Genomic DNA, 20722 nt, shown 5'->3' on the forward strand with positions numbered 1-20722 from the left:
TTCTGCAGAAGTCAGGACCCCCATGGACCCCCATGGTGGTGGTGTGTTAGTGTGTGCTGCGCTGGTCTGAGTGGATCAGACACAGCAGGGCTGCTGGTCATACATTAAATAAATCATCTAGAAGTGTAAACTGTATTCTGTTGTTATCAGAAGGCTACACCAGTAGTGATGAAGATGGATAGTAACCGAGGGGTTCCCCTCAATATTTTTGAATGAGCCTCAAATACATTTAGGGATGAGGGCAGAAGAGTCAGGGCAGCGATGAATATTACTGAATAAATAAATAAATAATAATATAATATTACTGTACAAATACATAATTCTGCAATACTGTAAAACAATGCATGCTTTCGGAATAATACTATGCTTATTAAGACAAAAAGCAAAAGTTAATTAGTGAAATTTAATGTATTTGCAACTCTACATGATTTGGGTTACAACTGTCCCTAATTGTGAATGATACACTATTTTGCCAAAAGTCTTCATCCACCCATCCAAATCATTAACTTCAGGTGTTCCAATCACTTCCATGGCCACAGGTGTATTAAACCAAGCCCCTTGGTTCATTAGTGAAAGAATGGGTCGCTCTCAGAAGCTCAGTGAATTCCAGCGTGGTACTGTGATCGGACGCCACCTGTGCAAGGTGAGCTTCATGGAATGGAATGGCTTCATGGAATGGAACCAATGGCAATGGTTTCCATGGCCAGTCAGCTGCATCCAAGCCTTACATCACCAAGCGCAATGCAAAGCGTGGAATGCAGTGGAGTAAAGCGCCGCCACTGGACTCTAGAGCAGTGGAGACGTGTCCTCTGGAGTGACCAATCACGCTTCTCTGTCTGGAAATCTTGTTCCAACATGACTGCGCACCAGTGCACAAAGCAGGTCCATAAAGACGTGGATGAGCCAGTTTGGTGTGGAACAACTTGACTGGCCTGCTCAGAGTCCTGACCTCAACCCGATAGAACACCTTTGGGATGAATTAGAGTGGAGACTGCGAGCCAGGCCTTCTCGTCCAGCATCAGTGTCTGACCTCACAAGTGTGCTTCTGGAAGAACGGTCAAAAATCCCCATAAACACACTCCTAACCCTTGTGGAAAGCCTTCCCAGAAGAGTTGAAGCTGTTATAGCTGCAAAGGGTGGGCCGACATCATATTAAACCCTATAGATTAAGAATGGGATGTCACTCAAGTTCATATGCGTGTGAAGCCAGATGAGTGAATACTTTTGGCAATATAGTGTATATTATATGTAACCATCTTGGAATGATAGGCATAAGTAGCAGACAGAGGTACGTTTGATATATATATAAAAATGTAGTTGATCTAGTCCGAATAGTCTCTGACTGATAACTGAGAGAAGAGTAACTGAGAGAAATGCAGAAAGTGTTGGAACCTTCTCCAGTCTCCCCTAGAAAAGGACGATTTTTAATACAATATTTTTGCTAAATTATTAAGTGGAATAACAGACTTGAACAAGATAAAATGAAATCAGTAAAATAATCTTACAATATTGTTACAATAATCCTGAACTGAGAAATATTAGACAGATTAGATATGTGTGTCTGATCTGTGTCATTTTCCTGTATGACTTTAAATCAACACTCATAATTTCTTCTATTACTGTTAAGCTTTATCACCTTTCTGTAAAGCACTTTGAGCTGCCGTCAGGTGTTTTTTCATTTGCCAAGATGTCATTTTTTGGCAACACACGGTTAGAAATAAAGGATCTGTTCAGGTACATAATTCACTCATCAAGGTACAAACAGTGTAAATGTTCCCTCAAAGGTCCAGCAGTGGGTTTAAGGTCTGATTGTGAACCTTAAATCAGTTCCTCCAGGTGAAAAGTTGGTATTTGTTCCTTTTCATAACCGAATGATTTAAAACAGAGCAGTAGAGTAAAAGCCTGGAGGCGAGGCGGGGCGTGTGGAGTCAGTACAGCATAGAACAGATCATTTCAGTGGATTATGGTTCAGTTACGTTCCCTGACTAAAGGTACTGAGATGCACCCTTGACGGGACCACCCCTGGGCCAGGGTCATACCTTTCTTTCTGAGTGTGTGTATGCAGATATTATTGAGTAAGAAAGATGGAATAACGCTTTCTTACATCACAACCCAGTACCAAGAGTTGGCGTAGTCCTCTACGACTTTCATACCCAACTGTTTGGCATCTAGTATACCTGTTATACCACTGAGAGAGAGAGACAGAGAGAGAGAGAGACAGAGAAAACAACAACCAAAGGTTAATTAACTGCCACGAAAACAACCTACTACACAAACTATGCTTAATTAAGCAACTATCAGATGCCATTATTGCAATTACTCAGAATAAAAAATGATGCATTTAGTTTTAGTGAACTTCAACAAACATTTGTTGCTGCTTACAGCAGATTAAATTCATATTAATTACTGTTCTTTGCTCTATCCAGCAGTTTCATGCATTTTCATTAGTTGAGTGCGCTCTGATGATCTGAAACTCTGGTGGATTCGATCAGTTCTGGGTGCTGCCAGACTGACAGTATGAAGCAGACGGCATTCAAATGAGAGGAAAGCTGCTCTCCAGTAACCTCGCTAATCACAGCCTAGAGTACGGTGAGAGGAAAAAGCTACTAAAGAGAATGATAGTAGTTGCAAATGTAGTCTTTAAAAAAACTGCATATATATATGTACACATAAATAAAATTGGGGGAACCCAAGCACCTCTGCTATGGCATTGGCCTGCTTGTCCAGTCTATGTGAACTGTAAGAGCAGTCAGTGGAGGACTGCTGTGACTCACTTGGCTGCGTCTCTGAGTTCAGTCACACTCCGTGCCGTGTCCAGTGCGTCTTTGAAGGCAGTTTTATTGGCCACCGTTAACGTCCCATTTCTGGTGATGAAGTCTGGAAAGCAGCGCTGCAGAACTGAGGATAAAATAAAGACAGTAGATGTTCAAAGAATATATTTTCCAGAAACTTGGCTATAAAAGTAACTAGCAGTCACTAATTAGCATGACATCATTTGTTTCAAGCTAACTGCTGGCTGTCTGCTTTTTACGATGCCGTTTTAGGGCCAAAAAAAGAAAAAGTCATAATAGTTTGAGAAAAAAAAGTCGTAGAATTACAACATTAAACTGGCATTAATGCCAGGAAAGGTCGCAATATTGTGGCCAAAGGCTTTGAAAAGGAAAAGCAGCTCCTCCTGGTGTTAAACGAGGGGCGTTGAGTTGGCGGAGCTGCACTTTCATAACGATTCACCCATAAGGAGACACTCAGCCTCCCCGTCTCTCCTGCACATCAGCACCAGCCTGGCATTAGTGTAAGAACCGGCTGAGCAGGAAACTGTTTATCTAGAATAAAGAGCTGGACGGACTCGGAGGAAACCGTCTGTCTGTGTTGTTGAAGGAGAATCTCAGGCAGGGTGTTCTACACGGCTACCGGGGGCAACATCTCCCCCCATTCAAAGAGGGCATGAAGTTTCACAGACGGTGAGAATGAAGATCAAAATGATCCACAGAGAGACGGGAGTGAGTGGAGCTCCGGCACCAGTACAGCAACCGAGACCCCATGGCAGCCCCCCTACAGTTAGACCACTTTATCCTCCAAATATTATGACTTTATTCTTGAAGTCCTGAAGTACTGTTGTTATTTTTATTGACAGTGGCCCTAAAACATTCCTCACAAAAGAAGCCCTGCATTACATGGTCTAATAATGGGGAACCATCAGCCACGCCCACACATTAAAACATCCTGAGATTTCACCTTGTTTGGCTCCACCCATTCAATCAGTATCCCTTCAGTAACAAACCATTCATACTTCAGACTACCATTCAAAAGTTTGGGATCACCTGTCCATTCCATTATATTCCATTCTGGTCCACTTCAAGGTCAACACATCTAAGAACAAACTTCTATTAAATGGAATAGAACAGAATGGAATCCATTAGAATCCATTTAATTACATACTATTGCACCATACTGCATTCCAGTCCAGTCCAGTCCGGTCTAGTCTAGTCCATGGTCTATATATTTAAGTCTTTTGGTAACAGCAAGAACCTATTAAATGGAATAGAATTGGAACTGGAATCAATTCCATTCCATTCCACTGTATTCCATTCCGGTGCAGTCCAGTCCAATCCAGCTCAATCCATGGTCTATATGTTTAGGTATTTTGGTAACAAGAAGTTTTTAGATGGTATGGAATGGAATTTAATCTATTCCACTGCTTTATATTCCTTTTCATTCCAGTCCAGTCCACTCCAGTGCCAGTTCAATTTAACACTTTAATGTTTTCACCAAAAGACTTCAATTCTATTCCATTTCATGGTCTCATCAGAATATTCTGGCCCGAGAAAAACTGGCCGGAGATGTGGCTCCCACTTGGAGCAAAGAGAGACTAAAACAAAGGTACAATTCATGGGATTCAAGCCAGAAATATCCAGCCAAATGCAACTCTGTGATCAGAAACTGACCACTGCTGAAGGACCACAGCAGGTCATATATATGACATGTGCTCCTGCCTCATTGGAGTGTCAACCTGAAAGCATGCTGGCCCTTCATGGATATCATTTGATGCCCCCTGGGTTAGAGGAGAGCTAATAATTTTGCATCAACAGATGGGCAACACACTCATAGGAGTTTCTAATAAAGTGGCCAGGGAGAGTACACAGTGTAAAATCCCCAGCAACCCTGCTACCCATGATACACCACACTCATTACCATGTCAGCGTCACTGCTGTGCTAAAAATAGACCATTACTCATATAATTTTAAAAGAGCTGCACTGGCTGCCTGTATCAGTCAGGATGGATTTTAAAGTTCTGCTCCTAGTTTTTTAAGGCTCTAAATGACCTAAAAGCACCACTTACATCACAGAGTGTCTGTCTGTTTATGTCCCCGCACATGATCTAAGACCTGCAGACACTGACCTTCTACAAAACCCTTCTGTAAAATACAGAAAACATGGAGAGACTCGATCAGTTATTCAGCTTCAGAACTGTGGAGCTCTGCTCCTTTTATTTAGACAGTCAAGCTCAGCGCTCACTTTTAAGAAGCATCGAAAATGTATCACTTTAATTTACCATTCAATTAAAACTCTACATCTTTAAATTTGATCTGGGTCATTTTCTTATATGAATCTAAATTAAAACTTTCCTGTATCACTGTTAAGCTTTATCACTTGTCTGTAAAGCACTTTGAGCTGTCACCGGCAAGAAAAATGCTTTATAAAAAAAATATATTATTATAACATCTGGTCTTTGGTCCAGTCTCTTTCCAGTGAGGGATGAGGTAGAGAGGGTGCTAATAAACTGTTCACAGTAGATGGGCTGTAGTCTGTAATGTAAAGTGCATCGACTATATACGTAACATTCTGACCACCTCCTTGTTTCTGCACTCATTGTCCACTTCATCAGCTCCACTTACTGTATAGCTGCTCTCTGTAGTTCTACAGTTACAGACTGTAGTCCATCTGTTTCTCTGATACTCTGTTACCCTGTTCTTCAGTGGTCAGGACCCCCATGGACCCTCACAGAGCAGGTACTATTTGGGTGGTGGATCATTCTCAGCACTGCAGTAACACTAGTGTGTGCTGTGCTGGTGCGAGCGGATCAGACACAGCAGTACTGCTGGAGTTTTTAAACATTGTGTCCACTCACTGTCCACTCTATTAGACACTCCAACTTTGTTGGTCCACCTTGTAGATGTAAAGTCAGAGACGACAGCTCATCTGCTGCTGCACAGTTTGTGTTGGTCATCCTCTAGTCCTTCATCAGTGGTCACAGGACACTGTTGACTGGATATTTTTGGTTGGTTGACTGTTCTCAGTCCAGCAGTGACACTGAGGTGTTTAGAAACTCCAGCAGCACTGCTGTGTCTGATCCACTCAGACCAGCGCAACACACACTAACACACCACCACCACATCAGTGTTACTGCAGTGCTGACAATGACCCATCACCCAAATAGTACCTGCTCTGTGAGGGTCCATGGGGGTCCTGACCACTGAAGAACAGGGTAACAGAGTATCAGAGAAACAGATGGACTACAGTCTGTAACTGTAGAACTACAGAGACCAGCTATACAGTAAGTGGAGCTGATAAGATGGACAGTGAGCGTAGAAACAAGGAGGTGGTCATCATGTTACGCCTAATTGGAGTATGTCAGGTGTTGGTACAGTGATGATCAGTGAGTGTAGGTACAAAATAGGTGTTTCTAATAATCTGGCAAGTACATATATAGTGTATTTCCTGCGTTAGAAACGCTCCATGAAAGCTAGCAGACGATCTTTCACCAGCAGCTGTAATCATTAGATTAGAAATTCATGTACTCATTACAGTGGTACACGGGTAGCAAATCATGCACACTGTGATCTTATTAGAGGGAGATAAATGTTTCTGATGCGAGGCAGGGAGCTGCAGCAGTTATGAAGAGAGTGCAGTGGAAGCTGAGAGATGAGCCTCGATTGCATCAGACACAGAGCTCTGCTGTGTTTAACTTAAGCTAACTGATAGAGACAGACTATTTCTTACTCAAGGATCTGCGTAATTCGCATGGGCCCTAATAAAAATCTTGACCTACAGCCAGGCAATGTGATCATATAGTTTCATTATCATGATAAATCATAATACGGGACAAAAATTAGGCCCATGGGAGAGCTGCAAGGTGAAAACACCTGCAGGAACATAAAGACTTATCTCACAGTTGCCGAAAGCAAAACTCGTTTCTATCATGGGTGTCTGCATGATCATAAAAAGGACATAATTAGACCAGAATGCTATGCACATAAGAAGGAGCTAGCCCGTCAAGAGCATAAAAACAAATAAAAGATCTTCAAATTGGATCCTGTAATAGACAGGGAGCCAGTGAAGAGGGGATAAAACAGAGATAATGTGGCCCCATGTAAATTGAAAAGATGACAAGCCCTAATGTTGAACCTTGGGGGACTCCACAGCCAATGGTGGCAAAAGATGAAAAACAACTGCCAGCATTCACTTAGAATGTCCTACAAGACAGGTAAGACTTAAACCAGTCTAGAACCTTCCAACTCTGTGCTCTAAAAAGAACATGTGAACAAAAAGGCAGCCTGTAAACAACAAAAACCTGCTATAGTAACTGTATAAACTAATAAAAAGTAGCTGTTTTTCCCTCCTGTTCCTTCTGAAGCCTTTACTGCATTTCCGTTTTTTTCTCACTACAAAACAAAAGTAATTTTTTAACTTTTACCTTTAGAAATGAAAGTTTTCAGTCATCATGGTAAACTCTGTATACTTTTTTTCAAAATGTTGCTCTAACTTGTTCACAAACCTCAGATAAAACTATATATAATGATCTCGTCAGTGCAGTAGATTATTTACAGTACAGTTTTTTAAATGTTATTAACACATTTTCTTAACTGTTGCTATGACACTGCAACTGTAGACGTAGCTTTTAAATGGTAAGAAGTGCCACCAGTGGATCTCTTGGAAAAAACTTATTTCCACCTACGGCAATGCCATAAATATGTTTAACAATTCAACTTGAAAGTAACTGAAAGTATCATTTAAAAGCAAAATGCAACACTGATGGTATGATATATATGATATATACACCCATTAGTTGGAACATGCAGCCACTGTTGCTCTCACTGGACATCAGTTATGAAAATTGGAAACTGCGTTCACTCTTTGTGGAAATCGTGTGATTTTCATGTTCAGATTCTGACGACACTTTTACTGAATTACTCACAACAATAAATACATTCTGACCTACCTCTACACAATAATGCAGTTAATCACAATTAATGACTGTCAAACCTAGTTATGAAGTATGTGGTGTATCAGGGATAAGTATTGTGATGCTACATTCTTGACATGTCATGCAGCCTGAGCCAGAAGTGAATGTGTTGGGGCATTCCGTCTCGGGAAGCTTTAGTTTGTGTTTGACAGGCAGTAAGAATATACACATCATCCAGCAGAGCTAAAGTGCTCTTTAAGCTCAGGAGTAATAACTCAAAACCACAGTCTGATTCAGAACCACAGTCCATCAGAGTGCAGTGGACTGATGAATATTTAGAGATGGGGTATGGCCACACACACACACACACAAACAAACACACACACACACACACACACTGAGCAGTGTTATTTTAGAAACTGCACTTACATGGTCTGCTGGGCACTATCATTGATGGACAGTCCTCGTCTCGCAGGACCTGCGCTACAGGCTGAGAGAGAGAGACAGAAGAGGAGAGAGGGAGAGAGGCAGTCAGTAATAAACTCCTCAGTCCGATCCCAATCTTGACCTTTGTCAGGACTATATATGTGTGTGTGTGTGTGTATATATATATGTACACACACACACACACACACACACACACACACACACACACACACACACATACACACATTTTCTAAGCCGCTTGTCCCTCAGGGTCCCTATCCCAGCTGTCATTGGGCAGAAGGCAGGATACACCCTGGACAGGTCACCAGTCCATTGCAGGGCTATATATGTGTGTATATATATATATATATATATATATATATATATATACACACACACTGTGGTTTTGTATGAATATACCCATGGTAAAAAATTTGGATTGTGAAACCACGTCACAAAGGTTGTAGGACTTGCTTAAAATATTAGGCACAACTCCAAAGTCCCAAGAGTGGAAATACTATTCACAAATAAATCAAGACTGGGAGCAACTCTGTGTGCCACTATGTTTCCCTATCACTATATAAAAGATGCAAGAGGCTTTTTTTAGTGTAGGTTTGCTCACTCAGAGAAATTTGGCGTGGTTAGTGCCCATAACAGATAATCAAACTGTTTAACAGTAACAATAAAACAGGCTCCTGAGCAGAGCAACCGTCTAAGTGTTGGCTCTGTCATCAGGAGATCGCGAGTTCGAGCCCTGGCGATGTTACAGACGTCCGTGGCCTCGCTCTCTGGGTGGGTTGAATGGCCCCCCAGCACCCAGCACAATTCTAGTCAGCAAAGGCGTCTGTTAGCTGACGTAACAGATCTTTCCTTCCTTCCGCTCTCCAATGATGTTGTGTTAGCAGCAGCTCGAAAAGATGCGGTGGTGCTTCACAGGTCTCGGAGGAAGCCGGGGGTAGCCTTCGCCTTCCTAGCGCTGGTGGTGTCGTGTGGCTGGGGAAGTCCTAACTTGTGGGTGAAATTAAAGACAGCTAAATTGGAGACAAAATTAGGGGACCCCCCCCCCCCCCGCAAAAAAAAAGTAATAAAACACGTCTTATGTATTAAATACATTCTTATTCAGGTGCTTACTTGTTCAAAAATATAATGTGTGAGACAAACTGAAAAAAAAAAACAGTTCTTTACATATCAAATAAATGCAGCAGCCACCTTCATAAACCACTTTATTAAACAAGAAAAGCAGACTGAACAACACAAGTATCCCAGGATTTGTTTGACCTTAAAGGGTTAATATTTACTGAACTACTGACTTTGCTCTGCTAAGAAGTTGGTGCTGTGAGAGTCGTGTAGCGGCAGCTGCTTTAGTTTCTCTCCTGAATATTTATTGTAATGTTCATGCTTTGTGGCATGTCTATTGAATTTATGACAGTCTTTTGACATATGAGGCAGACACATTTGCTGTGGCTACTGATGGAAAAAGTATTTAAATTTCCATCTCACCAAAGACGCCAGCTCTCAGTGCTCATTCTGTGATTTATGACCGCAGTCTGGACTGAGTGCCATTCCGTAAATTAAGCTGCTGGTCTAGCCAGAGAAGTTAGGCTCTTAAACTTTAGCTAACTTCATTACCACAGTGTGGCACAGTACACTGTAATTATACAGTACTACTACCACCATCAGGTGAAAGGAAGAACTGCAGCATACTGACTGGTGGGCCAAATAAACCGATCAGGCGTAACGTTCTGACCACCTCCTTGTTTCTACACTCACTGTCCATCTTATCAGCTCCACTTACTGTATAGCTGCACTTTGTAGTTCTACAGTTACAGACTGTAGTCCATCTGTTTCTCTGATACTTTGTTACCCTGTTCTTCAGTGGTCAGGACCCCCATGGACCCTCACAGAGCAGGTACAATTTGGGTGGTGGGTCATTCTCAGCACTGCAGTAACACTGACATGGTGGAGGTGTATGATTGTGTTGCGCTGGTACGAGTGGATCAGACACAGCAGTGCTGCTGGAGTTTTTAAACACTGTGTCCACTCACTGTCCACTCTATTAGACACTCCCTTGTCAGTCCACCTTGTAGATGTAAAGTCAGAGACGACAGCTCATCTGCTGCTGCACAGTTTGTGTTGGTCATCCTCTAGTCCTTCATCTGCGGTCACAGGATTTTTGGTTGGTGGGCTATTCTCAGTCCAGCAGTTCACAGAGGTGTTTAAAAACTCCAGCTGCACTGCTGTGTCTGATCCACTCGTACCAGCGCAACACAATCATACACCTCCACCATGTCAGTGTTACTGCAGTGCTGAGAATGACCCACCACCCAAATTGTACCTGCTCTGTGAGGGTCCATGGTTCCTGTCACCACCACTGTAAAGAAATCGCTACGTTTCTCTACAACCTCACATCAAACCTCTCTGAATGACTGTTTTCACCTCAACCACTGAACTAGGCAATTTTATTTGTTTAAATTGGTGGAATTCTCCTTTAACTGTTACTGCATTGCTGAAACCGCACACAGTCTTCAGTCCTTCACGCAGTCTTCAGCTGTCAGGATTCAATACGTCTCTATCGTCCTCACACCAGAAAAAGGCATCATAACATCTTAAAAAACCAGTCAGTCACATACACCCGCCAGGTTTGAGCATATTTCTCTGTAAGTGGCCTAACGGTGGGAATATCCCTGAGAGAGGGGCGCTGAGAACCGAAGCTAAAAGCTAAAAACACCCAGAGGCGGTTCAGCAGCCAAAAAAAGCAGCTCTAACACGTCAAAAGCGCAGATGCTGACAGCGGGATCCTTATTTCTACTACGCTGCCATGGCTCATTCTTCTGGTTTGCGTCTCTGAGGTGCAGAAAAAAGAAGACTCGGTGACAGACTCCTCAAAACACACGCAGGCTTCCCGACTGAAAGCCTGAAGGAAATTCGGCCTACTGTTCTTTCTTTAAGAAGGACAAAAAATTCCTTGAACTTTCAGAGGCCAGAGTCGGCTAAAGGAGATTGAATGTTCTTGTAAAGTTGCACGGCTGCAGTGTCCTTTATTTGACAAACGAGAGAAGAGGACTGATAATTACTGAATGAGAAGCGCACTGATAAAAGCCTGCTTGCTCTCAGGATTAAACAGATCATTTAAGGTCGATTTAAGGTCGGGTGATGTTCATTTTCCTGATAGGTACTTTTTCAGTGTCCCTGTAGGTGGCATTTTTTCATCATATTTAAAGATATAAATACATCAAAAATTATAAATGGAAAGGAAAATATGAAGTCTACAGGTCTGATTTTTTTATTTGGTCATGCAGCTGTGGCAAATAGTTTCCTGTAAAAAACAATGACATTGCTTTTTATAGAACAGAAAAAAACTATAAAATACACCAATATTTAATAAATAATTTAATGTCAAAGTAATAAAAATAATCAAAAATCCTTTAGGATTCCATAGTAAACTCTTAGCAATCACCTGGAATAATGCAGCAATGGCCAAGCAACACCATAGCAACCACCTGCCATGTCATAGCAATTGCCAAGTAACATTTTAGCAACCACCTGGGATAACGCAACATTGGCCGAGCAACACCTTAACAATCACCTGGGATAACACAGCAATATCCTAGCAACACCTTAGCAACCAATTGGGATAACGCAGCAATGGCCAAGCAACACCTTAGCAAGCCCTTGGGATTCCACAGCAATGGCCAAGCAGCAACACCTTAGCAACCACCTGGGATAATGCAGCAATGGCCAGGCAACACCTTAGCAACCACCTGTGATAAGGCAACAATGGTGTAGCAACACCTTGGCAACCATCTGGAATAACGCAGTAATGGCTGAGCAACCACCTGGCATACCATAGCAATAGCCTAGCAACACCTTAGCAACCACCTGGGATTCCACTGTTTTCTCAAGATTTTGAGTTATTTACCTCTTTATCTTGACATAACTGCACCACCAGTGCCACTGACCAATACAGCTTGTCAAAGTCCACTGATATATAAAAGTTAAACTAAAATGGATGTTATGTAAGAGCCACCAGCAGCTAAATGCCCCTGAGAGGCAGTGATTTTTCCTGATTGGAGGGTTCATTCAGTTTGATTCTATGTTAAACATGCATAATTATCAAAATCATCCAAATAACATTGCTGGTCAGTCTGTGGAAATTGCAACAATAATATTGTCAAATCACCAAATTGTCAAAACAGTGATTACCTTCTTGGGGTTGTTGAAGCCTGGTTTGCAGAACTGTTTGTAGTACTCCCAGTGGCTTTTGTTGAACCTGTACTGTAGCTGCATGTCCGTGTAGGTGGCGAAGCGGTCCGGACAGTTCGAAACACACATCTGCAGCAGGAGGAAGGAACTGCTGAAGTTTTAAGGTGACTGGAAACTTTATTAGAAACCCCACTGTTGAAGCTCCACCTTTGAGGTGTATACTAAGAGACTGTAGCTCATCTGCTGATGCACAGTTTGTGTGATCTAGCTCCCATGTGTCAAATACAAGGCCCGCGGGCCAAGCCAGGCCCATGGTACGTACCCATGGTTACGCTAAGTGAGCGAAAGCAGAGAACTCATAAACTGAGAAGGATCTGTCTGCAAAGCCGCAGAGCCACAGTTTCACGCCAGCAGTTAGGGTAACTTTAGGGTAATCAACATTTCAGTCGTTTTAATGTAGGTTTCCAATAAATTTGTGTTGGGCTAATGTTATATTTTAAGCTTGAGGCTTACACAAATTTTGGTTTGAACACATATAGAGATTCACAGGGTAAATACTACACGAACTACAGCTGATGTGGCCGACGTAAACTAGGTAGACCTAAAACTCAGTTAACTTACTCTTAATATGGGGCTTTATGTGTACACTTACATTACATGTGCAGGAACAACACTTTACCTCAAGCAGCTTAAACTGAGCATAATATTGTCTCAGAACACGACGTCTTCCTCTCGGCCTTCTTTACTAAGGACACGTGAAGGGCGTTTTCCTGAGTCCGACGTCATTTTTAAACAATTAAACACTCAAGCACTGCTCACTGCTGCTCATCTCACTGTGAATGGACTCACGTGACGCTCGTTGTCATGGTAACGTCTACTCTAAGTGGTTCTCTACGCATGCGTGTAATTTTGGATCAGATTACCTGTAGTGAGTAGTGAGTGAGTAAACACCTCAGTCTTGATCTATAATCGGAATGAATTCAATCGGATTGGCAAAGATCTTTGCATGTAAACACAGACGATGGCCAGTTGTGGTCATGACAAAATGTTTAATAAAAGTAAAACTAAAACCCAGCTGTCCCACTGATTTGTCAAGATTTGTTAATGTGGCCCTTTTAGTGGTTGAGTTTGGCCCCCCTGATCTAATGGTCAGTTTCTGACCAGAGAGCCACTCTTGTCTAGATATTTTTGAGTGGCTTATAATATCTGGAGAGCAGCAGCCCTGCGGTCAAAAACTGGCCACTGATGAAGAGCTAGAACTAGGTGAGCTAGGGTCAAACTCAAACACTAGGGCCAAATTTAAAAATCTTAACAAATCAACAGGCCAGCTGTGTTTTCATTTTATTTTTACTAAATATTTTGGCATGACCCCAACTGGGCACTGATTATAGCAAAAAAGTGTGAACACTTGAATGATTCAAAAATCAGAATAGAGGGAGCTGCTGGACAGATGGACTACAGTATGCAAATGTACACCGAAGTAGTGGAGCAATGAGGTACGGGGTGGCGCAAAAATCTGTAAGGAGACCACCTTCATTTATTTAATTTTCAGTCAAAATGACCACTGAGTACAAGTTATTCATTTTCAGTATTCAGAAAAGGCAGAATGTAAAAGTGGCACAGAGGTCGTATCTCCAAAGTTCAGTCTCAGAAGCTGGTTAGATTTGATCAAACCCATTCAGTGGTGTTGAGGTCTGGGCTCTGGGGTGGTCAGTCCATTGTCCAGCTTCTTTGTTTGGTGTGTCCGTCTCCTTTTCTCAGTGAGGTTCTTCTTGATCAGCTACACGTCCTTTCAGACCCACAGCGCTGAGTGGTCTTCTCACAGTGGAAGGATGGACAGCAACACCTGTGGATGTTTTCAGATCTGAAGCAGCTTGATCTTCTCCTCTCTCTCAGAGATGAAAGCTTTAAGTGCTGTTAATCTGATGGGGGCGGTTTTGGTGTCTACCAGGTCTCCCAGGTGGTTGTTAGGAGCCACATTTTCTCTCTTTTAACCATTTTTTAAATGAAAAATGAATAATTTGTATGTAATGGCTGTTTTGACTGGAAGTGAAATAAATGAAAGGGTGGTCTCTGACTTTGTAGGCATTTCCGATAAAGCAGACAGTGGGCGGAGTTTACATAACAAAAAGTGTGCATTACCTGAGTAGTAGGACACTGGAGATTTATTAAAACTGCAGGGCTGGCACATTTCAGTATGTTAAAGTAGAAGAGTATGGTTTTCTTTCTGTGAAAACAAAACACCCCGAATCAGCAGATATGCATGGTACTCTTAAGGAAATGTCAAGGCCTAAAATGATCCAAAACAGGGTCCTTCAGTTCAGGTCCTGGAGGACATAACACTATGCATAACACTATACAGACCCCAGTGGTTTGGCCACTGTAATATGACTGAGTCAGCTTATAAGCTAAATAAGCCTCTCATTAGCTGAATAAGCAGGTTTAGAAAAGGAATCATACTGGAGACAGCAGTGCTGTGGTTATCCAGGAGTGGAACTGGACCAACACAGACTAAACTGCAGGCCTGAGGGGCCATTTTAAAATTAAAGTGATGGTTCAACCAAAAATAAGAACAGTTTCCCTGCTTACGTCAAACGTCATTGATCAGCCGAGTGTCTAAAGTTTGCCTCTTAAGTTTTGCACTGGAGCTACGAGGCTAATGCGCATCACTGTATACTTACTTATGTGACACAGTATGACACGCTGCTATCGACAAACATGGACAAAAGTGTGTAGATAAAAAGCTAAAAGCAGTAGTAGCAGCAATCCTGAAGCCAGTATTTTGTCCGTTTGTCCATTTTCGTCTTGGCTGATCAACTATATCTGAGGTTAGAGAAGACCGTGTTTGATTTGTGACCAAACTACCACTTTAGCATTTTCCCCTGAACCTGTACAGCTAAAAATTCTATGTATATAAAAAACAACTTTGGCTAAAAACAACTGTGGCTCTAAAATTGATAGATAACACTAAATTCAGGCATACTTTAAATCCAATGTGTCAAACACAAGATCCATGGGCCAAGTTAGGCCTATTCGGCCTACATTATTTTTATTTGCTGCTAATATTAGCCCATTTCACCAAGCTGCATGACAGTTCCCAGCATGCACTGCAACGTACTGTATGCTCCCACCCCCTGCCCAACAACAATCTATGGGACAGCACCCAAAAAAATAAATGAATGAAAAGGATACCTGTGTCCAGTTCAAGCGAATAGGCAGTTTTAAAAAACAGATTTGTTGAGATTTTTTAGTTTGGCCCTTGTAGTGGACGAGTTTGACGCCCTGCGTTAAGTAATACAATTATAGCATCTCTTCACTGAGGCTCATTTTAATGGGGAATTCCAGTGATTTTTCAAAATCCCCATATATTTCAGTGGCTAAGATGTAAACAGGTTAATTCAAAGTGGTTTGGTGTGAAATGGTTGATTGTAGAGACTCAGATTTCTTTACAGTGGTGGTGATGGGAACCAGGGGTCACCATGACAACAACACAAATATGGACATTATATTTACTATCCAAAACCAGTGAACCTACACGTGTCTTCTGAGTTTTTATATGCAATATTCATAAAGGTGTGATAGTGGTAAATCCTTTAAAAATTTTGCCTCACAACGTCCTCAAACGTACGCCTCCACCATGCATGTATTTTTTTTATTTGCTGTTGTCGAGACAAAACCTTGTATCTCCATTTTTGTTGTTTTTCAGTTTTTGACATAATTTGAAAATGCTTGTTATGCTTTATAATATTTGTAAATTTCATGATGAACGGACCCAAAGAAACTGTGCAAAAGGACTTGGAAAGACGTCCGGTTCCAGTGACTTACATTAAAAGTAAAGTATATTTTTTCCTTCTCCTGTAAAGTGACCATTTTGGAGAGGTCAACAGCGAATTATGCTTTAGATTAAAATATTAAAACTATCACAAAACAATATCTCAGGCATCAGGCAGTGTATTCATAACCTTTTAGGGTGAGGGAACTTTTAGAGGTCTGGTTCCTATCACCTCCACTTTGAACAATTCTGACTCAGTAAGTTTCTCTAAAACAGAGCATTTCAAACCAAACCACTGCAAACGACTCTGTTTACATCTTCACCATTAAATTACACAGAAATGTATTAAATGTCAGTGCAATTTCTTTTTAAGTGCACTGTATGCGGTTTGCCAGTAGGGGTCGGTAAAGTCAAGCAGAAAATAAGTGCTACTGAAACCAACAGAGTTTAAGAATATTTATCTTTGAAAATAATACAGTCACGTTGCTTGGGCACAATAATTATCATTTCCATAACACATTTGACAGATTTCCAAAAAACAGAGATCATCTGATTAATGAGAACGACTCCTTTTTCAACGAATTACCGAAGTAACACACAATCCTGTTGCATCTTCGTTATACTAAAACTTGAGCTTTTACCATTCTATAGACAGAGGACTGAATTAAATGCATGTGTCACTACGTGACCCCCCTAAGCGTAATCCTTTAAGCCTCCGAGGGTAACACATCCCCCAATTATGAAACGCATGGATCCAGCAGTCTCCAATCCGCCACAGAGTAAACAGCTCTCCCTCCATGGCCGTGCATAACAAACACTCTTATCAGCGTTCCCCAGCTCCGCTAATGAGCAACTTTTCATCCTCCCTAAGGTTACGTGCTGCCAATCACCTCCAGCTCCACAAAGAATGGCTCAGTACAAAAAAAGGGTTTATAGTGTGGGGGGTCCTTCAGATGTTCAGAACTTCTTGTATTATTTTGGTGGTATAGGTGTGGCCAGCACCAGCTAGATTAACCCCTTTAATTGGCAGGATTATTACATCCCTAAGGTTTATTATGTAGGAACTGGATTGTTATTATATAGGACTGGGTTATTCTTTAAGGGGCAGTCCGGCCTACAAGTAGAGTTTAATATGGTTTTTGTCATGTTATGTCTCATCTACGGAGCCCTGCTGGTGATACTTGGTATAAATAAAAATAATGAGTGGCCACACTGTATAAACTCGTGGGAACAAGCGTTGCCACTACTTAGTGAGGCACGGGAAAGAGATTATTAAGTCATGGCCAGTTAGTCTTTAAGTGCTGATTATACCCGTCACACGTTTAGAAAAGTATACAGTGTCACATCATTCACAACAATAACTGGCCCTTCCCTCCGTGTACGTGATTGGCTAAAGGAGTTTCAGATACTCACGCGTTGGCTGTGCCTTTCTGTCCACAGAACTGGCCTGAGCTGTCAGTGGGATATATCACTTTTCTCGGGTCTCCGTGAATCCAGGCTGCAGACAGTCGAAACAGACACACACAGCGCGGCATAAATGTAACAGCTCAGTAAAACCGGAGAAGCAGTGAAGATACCTTTATGAAAAAACGTAAACCATGAGAAAAAATTTGACTGATATTACAGTAGAGTACAAGTGAATGGTATAAATAATGAATCAGTAGAATCTTTTTAGACTTACTGATGCCTCTTTTTAACCACTTTTACATTAGTTGGCATTAATAAATATTTCTGTAAATGTGGCAGTTCAGCGGACTTTTAACTGTAATATGAACAGAAACTCAAGACAACACACACACACACACACACACACACACACACACACACACACACACACACACACACATATATATATATATAGACAAACTTTGGCTGAAATATTAGTTGAACAAGAGCCAAATCATGCATCTTACACATACAGGCAGAGTATTGCTGTTGCTCTTACAGAAAAGCTATTAAAGTAATTAATTTTGCTGTTTTGGTGGTTAAACAATGTCCAATATAATAAATTAGACAAATTAAACTTTGACATTTACTACCCTCTTGATTTGTTTTCAAATGTACGACTGCAATCGATTTTAACACCACTATATTTCTCATGTTTTGCATTTTTTGTCTTTCCTGTAAGCAGGTAAGACTTCTGTGCATCAATAAAAGTATGCACAAATTCCCACAAACACACTCCAAGACCTTGTAGGAAGCTTCCCTGAAGTGTGGAAACTGTTAGAGCCACAAAGGGGGACCAACTCCATATTAATGCCGTAGTTTTGGAACGGGATATCTAACCAGCGTATGCAGGTGTCATGGTCAGGCGTCCACTTACTTTTGGCCATAGAGTGTAGTTTAGCTCTTCAACAATATCCATCCATACGCTACTCAGTTAGCTTATATCCTTCCAAAGCTATACTCCCCCAATGCATGAGAGGAAAAAGGGAGCGCTCCATACGAACAACCAAATGAAGGATGAAAAGACGGCGGTACACCAGGAGGGAGATCTGTTTTCAGAGGTGTAAGACTGCAGCAGGAGCACACAGGGGTAATCAATGAGATTTCTTTTTTATCGTAGGATAATTACACCCATCCCGCTGAGTGGAGGATCTATTGATTTCCTTTCTACACCCCCACTCCCTTTATTAATGAAGTTACTACATACAAGCAAGTGACAGCGCTTGTTGTCCATCAATTCTGCACCACGGATCTCCACGCTGGTAAACAGTCTGGCTGCATTCTTGTGATTTGTATGGACGGGACGTTTTCTCCCAGACCACTTTTGTGTTAGTAAATGATTCTGATACGTCTCGGCGGAGCACAGCTACCGCCAGGAGATTTACCCTCTACGCCACTTAGTCACACCCTGAATAAAATTAAATAGAATAAGCAAAAAGCTGTGCTTTGCTGTGTTCACATACATCCACCTCTTAACAATAAAAACAACATTCAGAGTTTTTATATCACACACAACTGCCTACAATTTAAAGCGGAAATCAACTGAAGCTCTGAATCATCTGCATATGTCAGTTCTTGTCATACAGAGTGGTTTGGTGTGAGATGATTCATTCTAGAGATAACTATTTCCTCAAAGTGGTGGTGATAGGAACCAGGAGTCATGATGTGTATAACACAAACCACCAGTGAACCTACACGTCTCCTGAGTTTTATATGTAGTGATGATGGTGAAATAGTGGAAAACCTATTTTTGGGACTATTTTGCCTCAGAACACCCTGCATTTACCCCTCCATCATGAACAGAGTTTAGGCTGAAATCTTCTCAAAACTATTGTAAAGCAATGTGTGAGACATCAAGCAGAGCTTTCACAACCATTTCATACAATCATTCCTCACGAGGGAGATTTTAGAGGTGCTAAACTCTTCCGACGTCTGGTTCCGATCACCACCACTGTGAATGATTCTAAACATTTCTGTAAGTTTCTCTACAATTTTTTTTACTCTGAATGACTTTGCTTGACGCAAAAATGTAGAAAAACACGATCACATTGATTTATCAGTCTACTCAGGCTTTATGTACTCTTGTAAGCTACTGTAAAACAATGTATGAGACATAAAGCAGTGCACTCATAACCATTTCATACAATTATTTCCCATTAAACTCTTCAGACGTCTGGTTCCTATCACCACCACTGTGAATAATTCTAAGCAATTCTGTAAGTTTCTCTACAAACTTTTTCACTCTGAATGACTTTGCTTCATGCAAAAATTTGGAAAAAAAACTGTGGAATTCTCATTTAATGAGACATCAAGAGATCAACATAGTAGTCGATCAGCAAAGACGTTTTGTTTTCCAAAGTTTACTTTAGCACTGCACTGGAGCTACAAGGCTAATGTAGCTTCCAAGAAATGCCAGCTTATTGTCACCTGCTAGCATTGTACAAACTGAACCCCTAAATCATCACAGATTTATCTATTTGAGGCATAATTCAGGCATGAACTATGCACATTTGATTTAAGGGGAAAATAGTGTAAAATAGATTTTGGGTTGAAGTTGCACTTTAAAAGTCCCCCTTTCAATATAAAACAAGGGAAAGTGAAAGAACTGAAAAACACCCTGAGGAGGAGAAGCTATTAGACTAATGTCACAAGCATGCAGCACTAGAATTAGTTCATACTCCACTACCTCCCATTATAACACTGCTAATCTTACTAAAATGTGCGTTGTATGCAGATTAGCTGTAAGGTTGTTGTTTATAAGGCGCTGGGCCATAAATTCTCGGACCGCTCGCCACGTTCTTTGTGTCCCACTCACCAAGGCGAAGCCTTCTGTCAGAGATAGTGTGGTGGGCACGAGACAGTGTGTCTGGGGGGTGATGTCATCGGTGATTTCATCTTTTCGAGGGGATTAAAGTGATGTGTGTGCATGCACGCTTGTATGTGTGTGCAGGAGAGGGGCTTCTGGTGACATCATTCATAGCTGCCAGGGAGAGATATGGAAAAACTCCATCATCGTACCTCCATTACAGTCTCCACACGCGAGTAGTTATGCTACTGCTGTTGGGTAAGAATGAACTCATACTAAAAAATATGCTTAGATCACTCTGTCGCAAATAGGAACATGATGGCGTTCTCAAAATGGTGCACCATGGGGGACATGGGGGGTGGGGGGTGATGTGCGGACATGTTCA

The 20722-nt window shown here is 41.5% G+C and overlaps 1 protein-coding gene across 3 annotated transcripts in view; it reads right to left on the reverse strand.

Annotated features, from left to right (window-relative positions):
* Window positions 1-20722, reverse strand: part of slc44a5a (solute carrier family 44 member 5a) — a 167682-nt gene that overhangs the window by 22268 nt on the left and 124692 nt on the right. For all 3 annotated transcript variants that reach the window (XM_017712250.2, XM_037531081.1, XM_017712249.2), the window contains exons 4-9: window positions 17499-17583; window positions 14456-14540; window positions 12314-12442; window positions 8114-8174; window positions 2775-2898; window positions 2105-2188 (exon numbers count right to left, since the gene is read on the reverse strand). In XM_017712250.2, coding sequence (XP_017567739.1) covers window positions 2105-2188; window positions 2775-2898; window positions 8114-8174; window positions 12314-12442; window positions 14456-14540; window positions 17499-17583 — 568 coding nt within the window. The remainder of the gene's footprint in view (window positions 1-2104; window positions 2189-2774; window positions 2899-8113; window positions 8175-12313; window positions 12443-14455; window positions 14541-17498; window positions 17584-20722) is intronic.

This window comes from Pygocentrus nattereri, chromosome 19, assembly GCF_015220715.1.
Source record: "Pygocentrus nattereri isolate fPygNat1 chromosome 19, fPygNat1.pri, whole genome shotgun sequence".
In the NCBI taxonomy this organism is placed as follows: domain Eukaryota; kingdom Metazoa; phylum Chordata; class Actinopteri; order Characiformes; family Serrasalmidae; genus Pygocentrus; species Pygocentrus nattereri.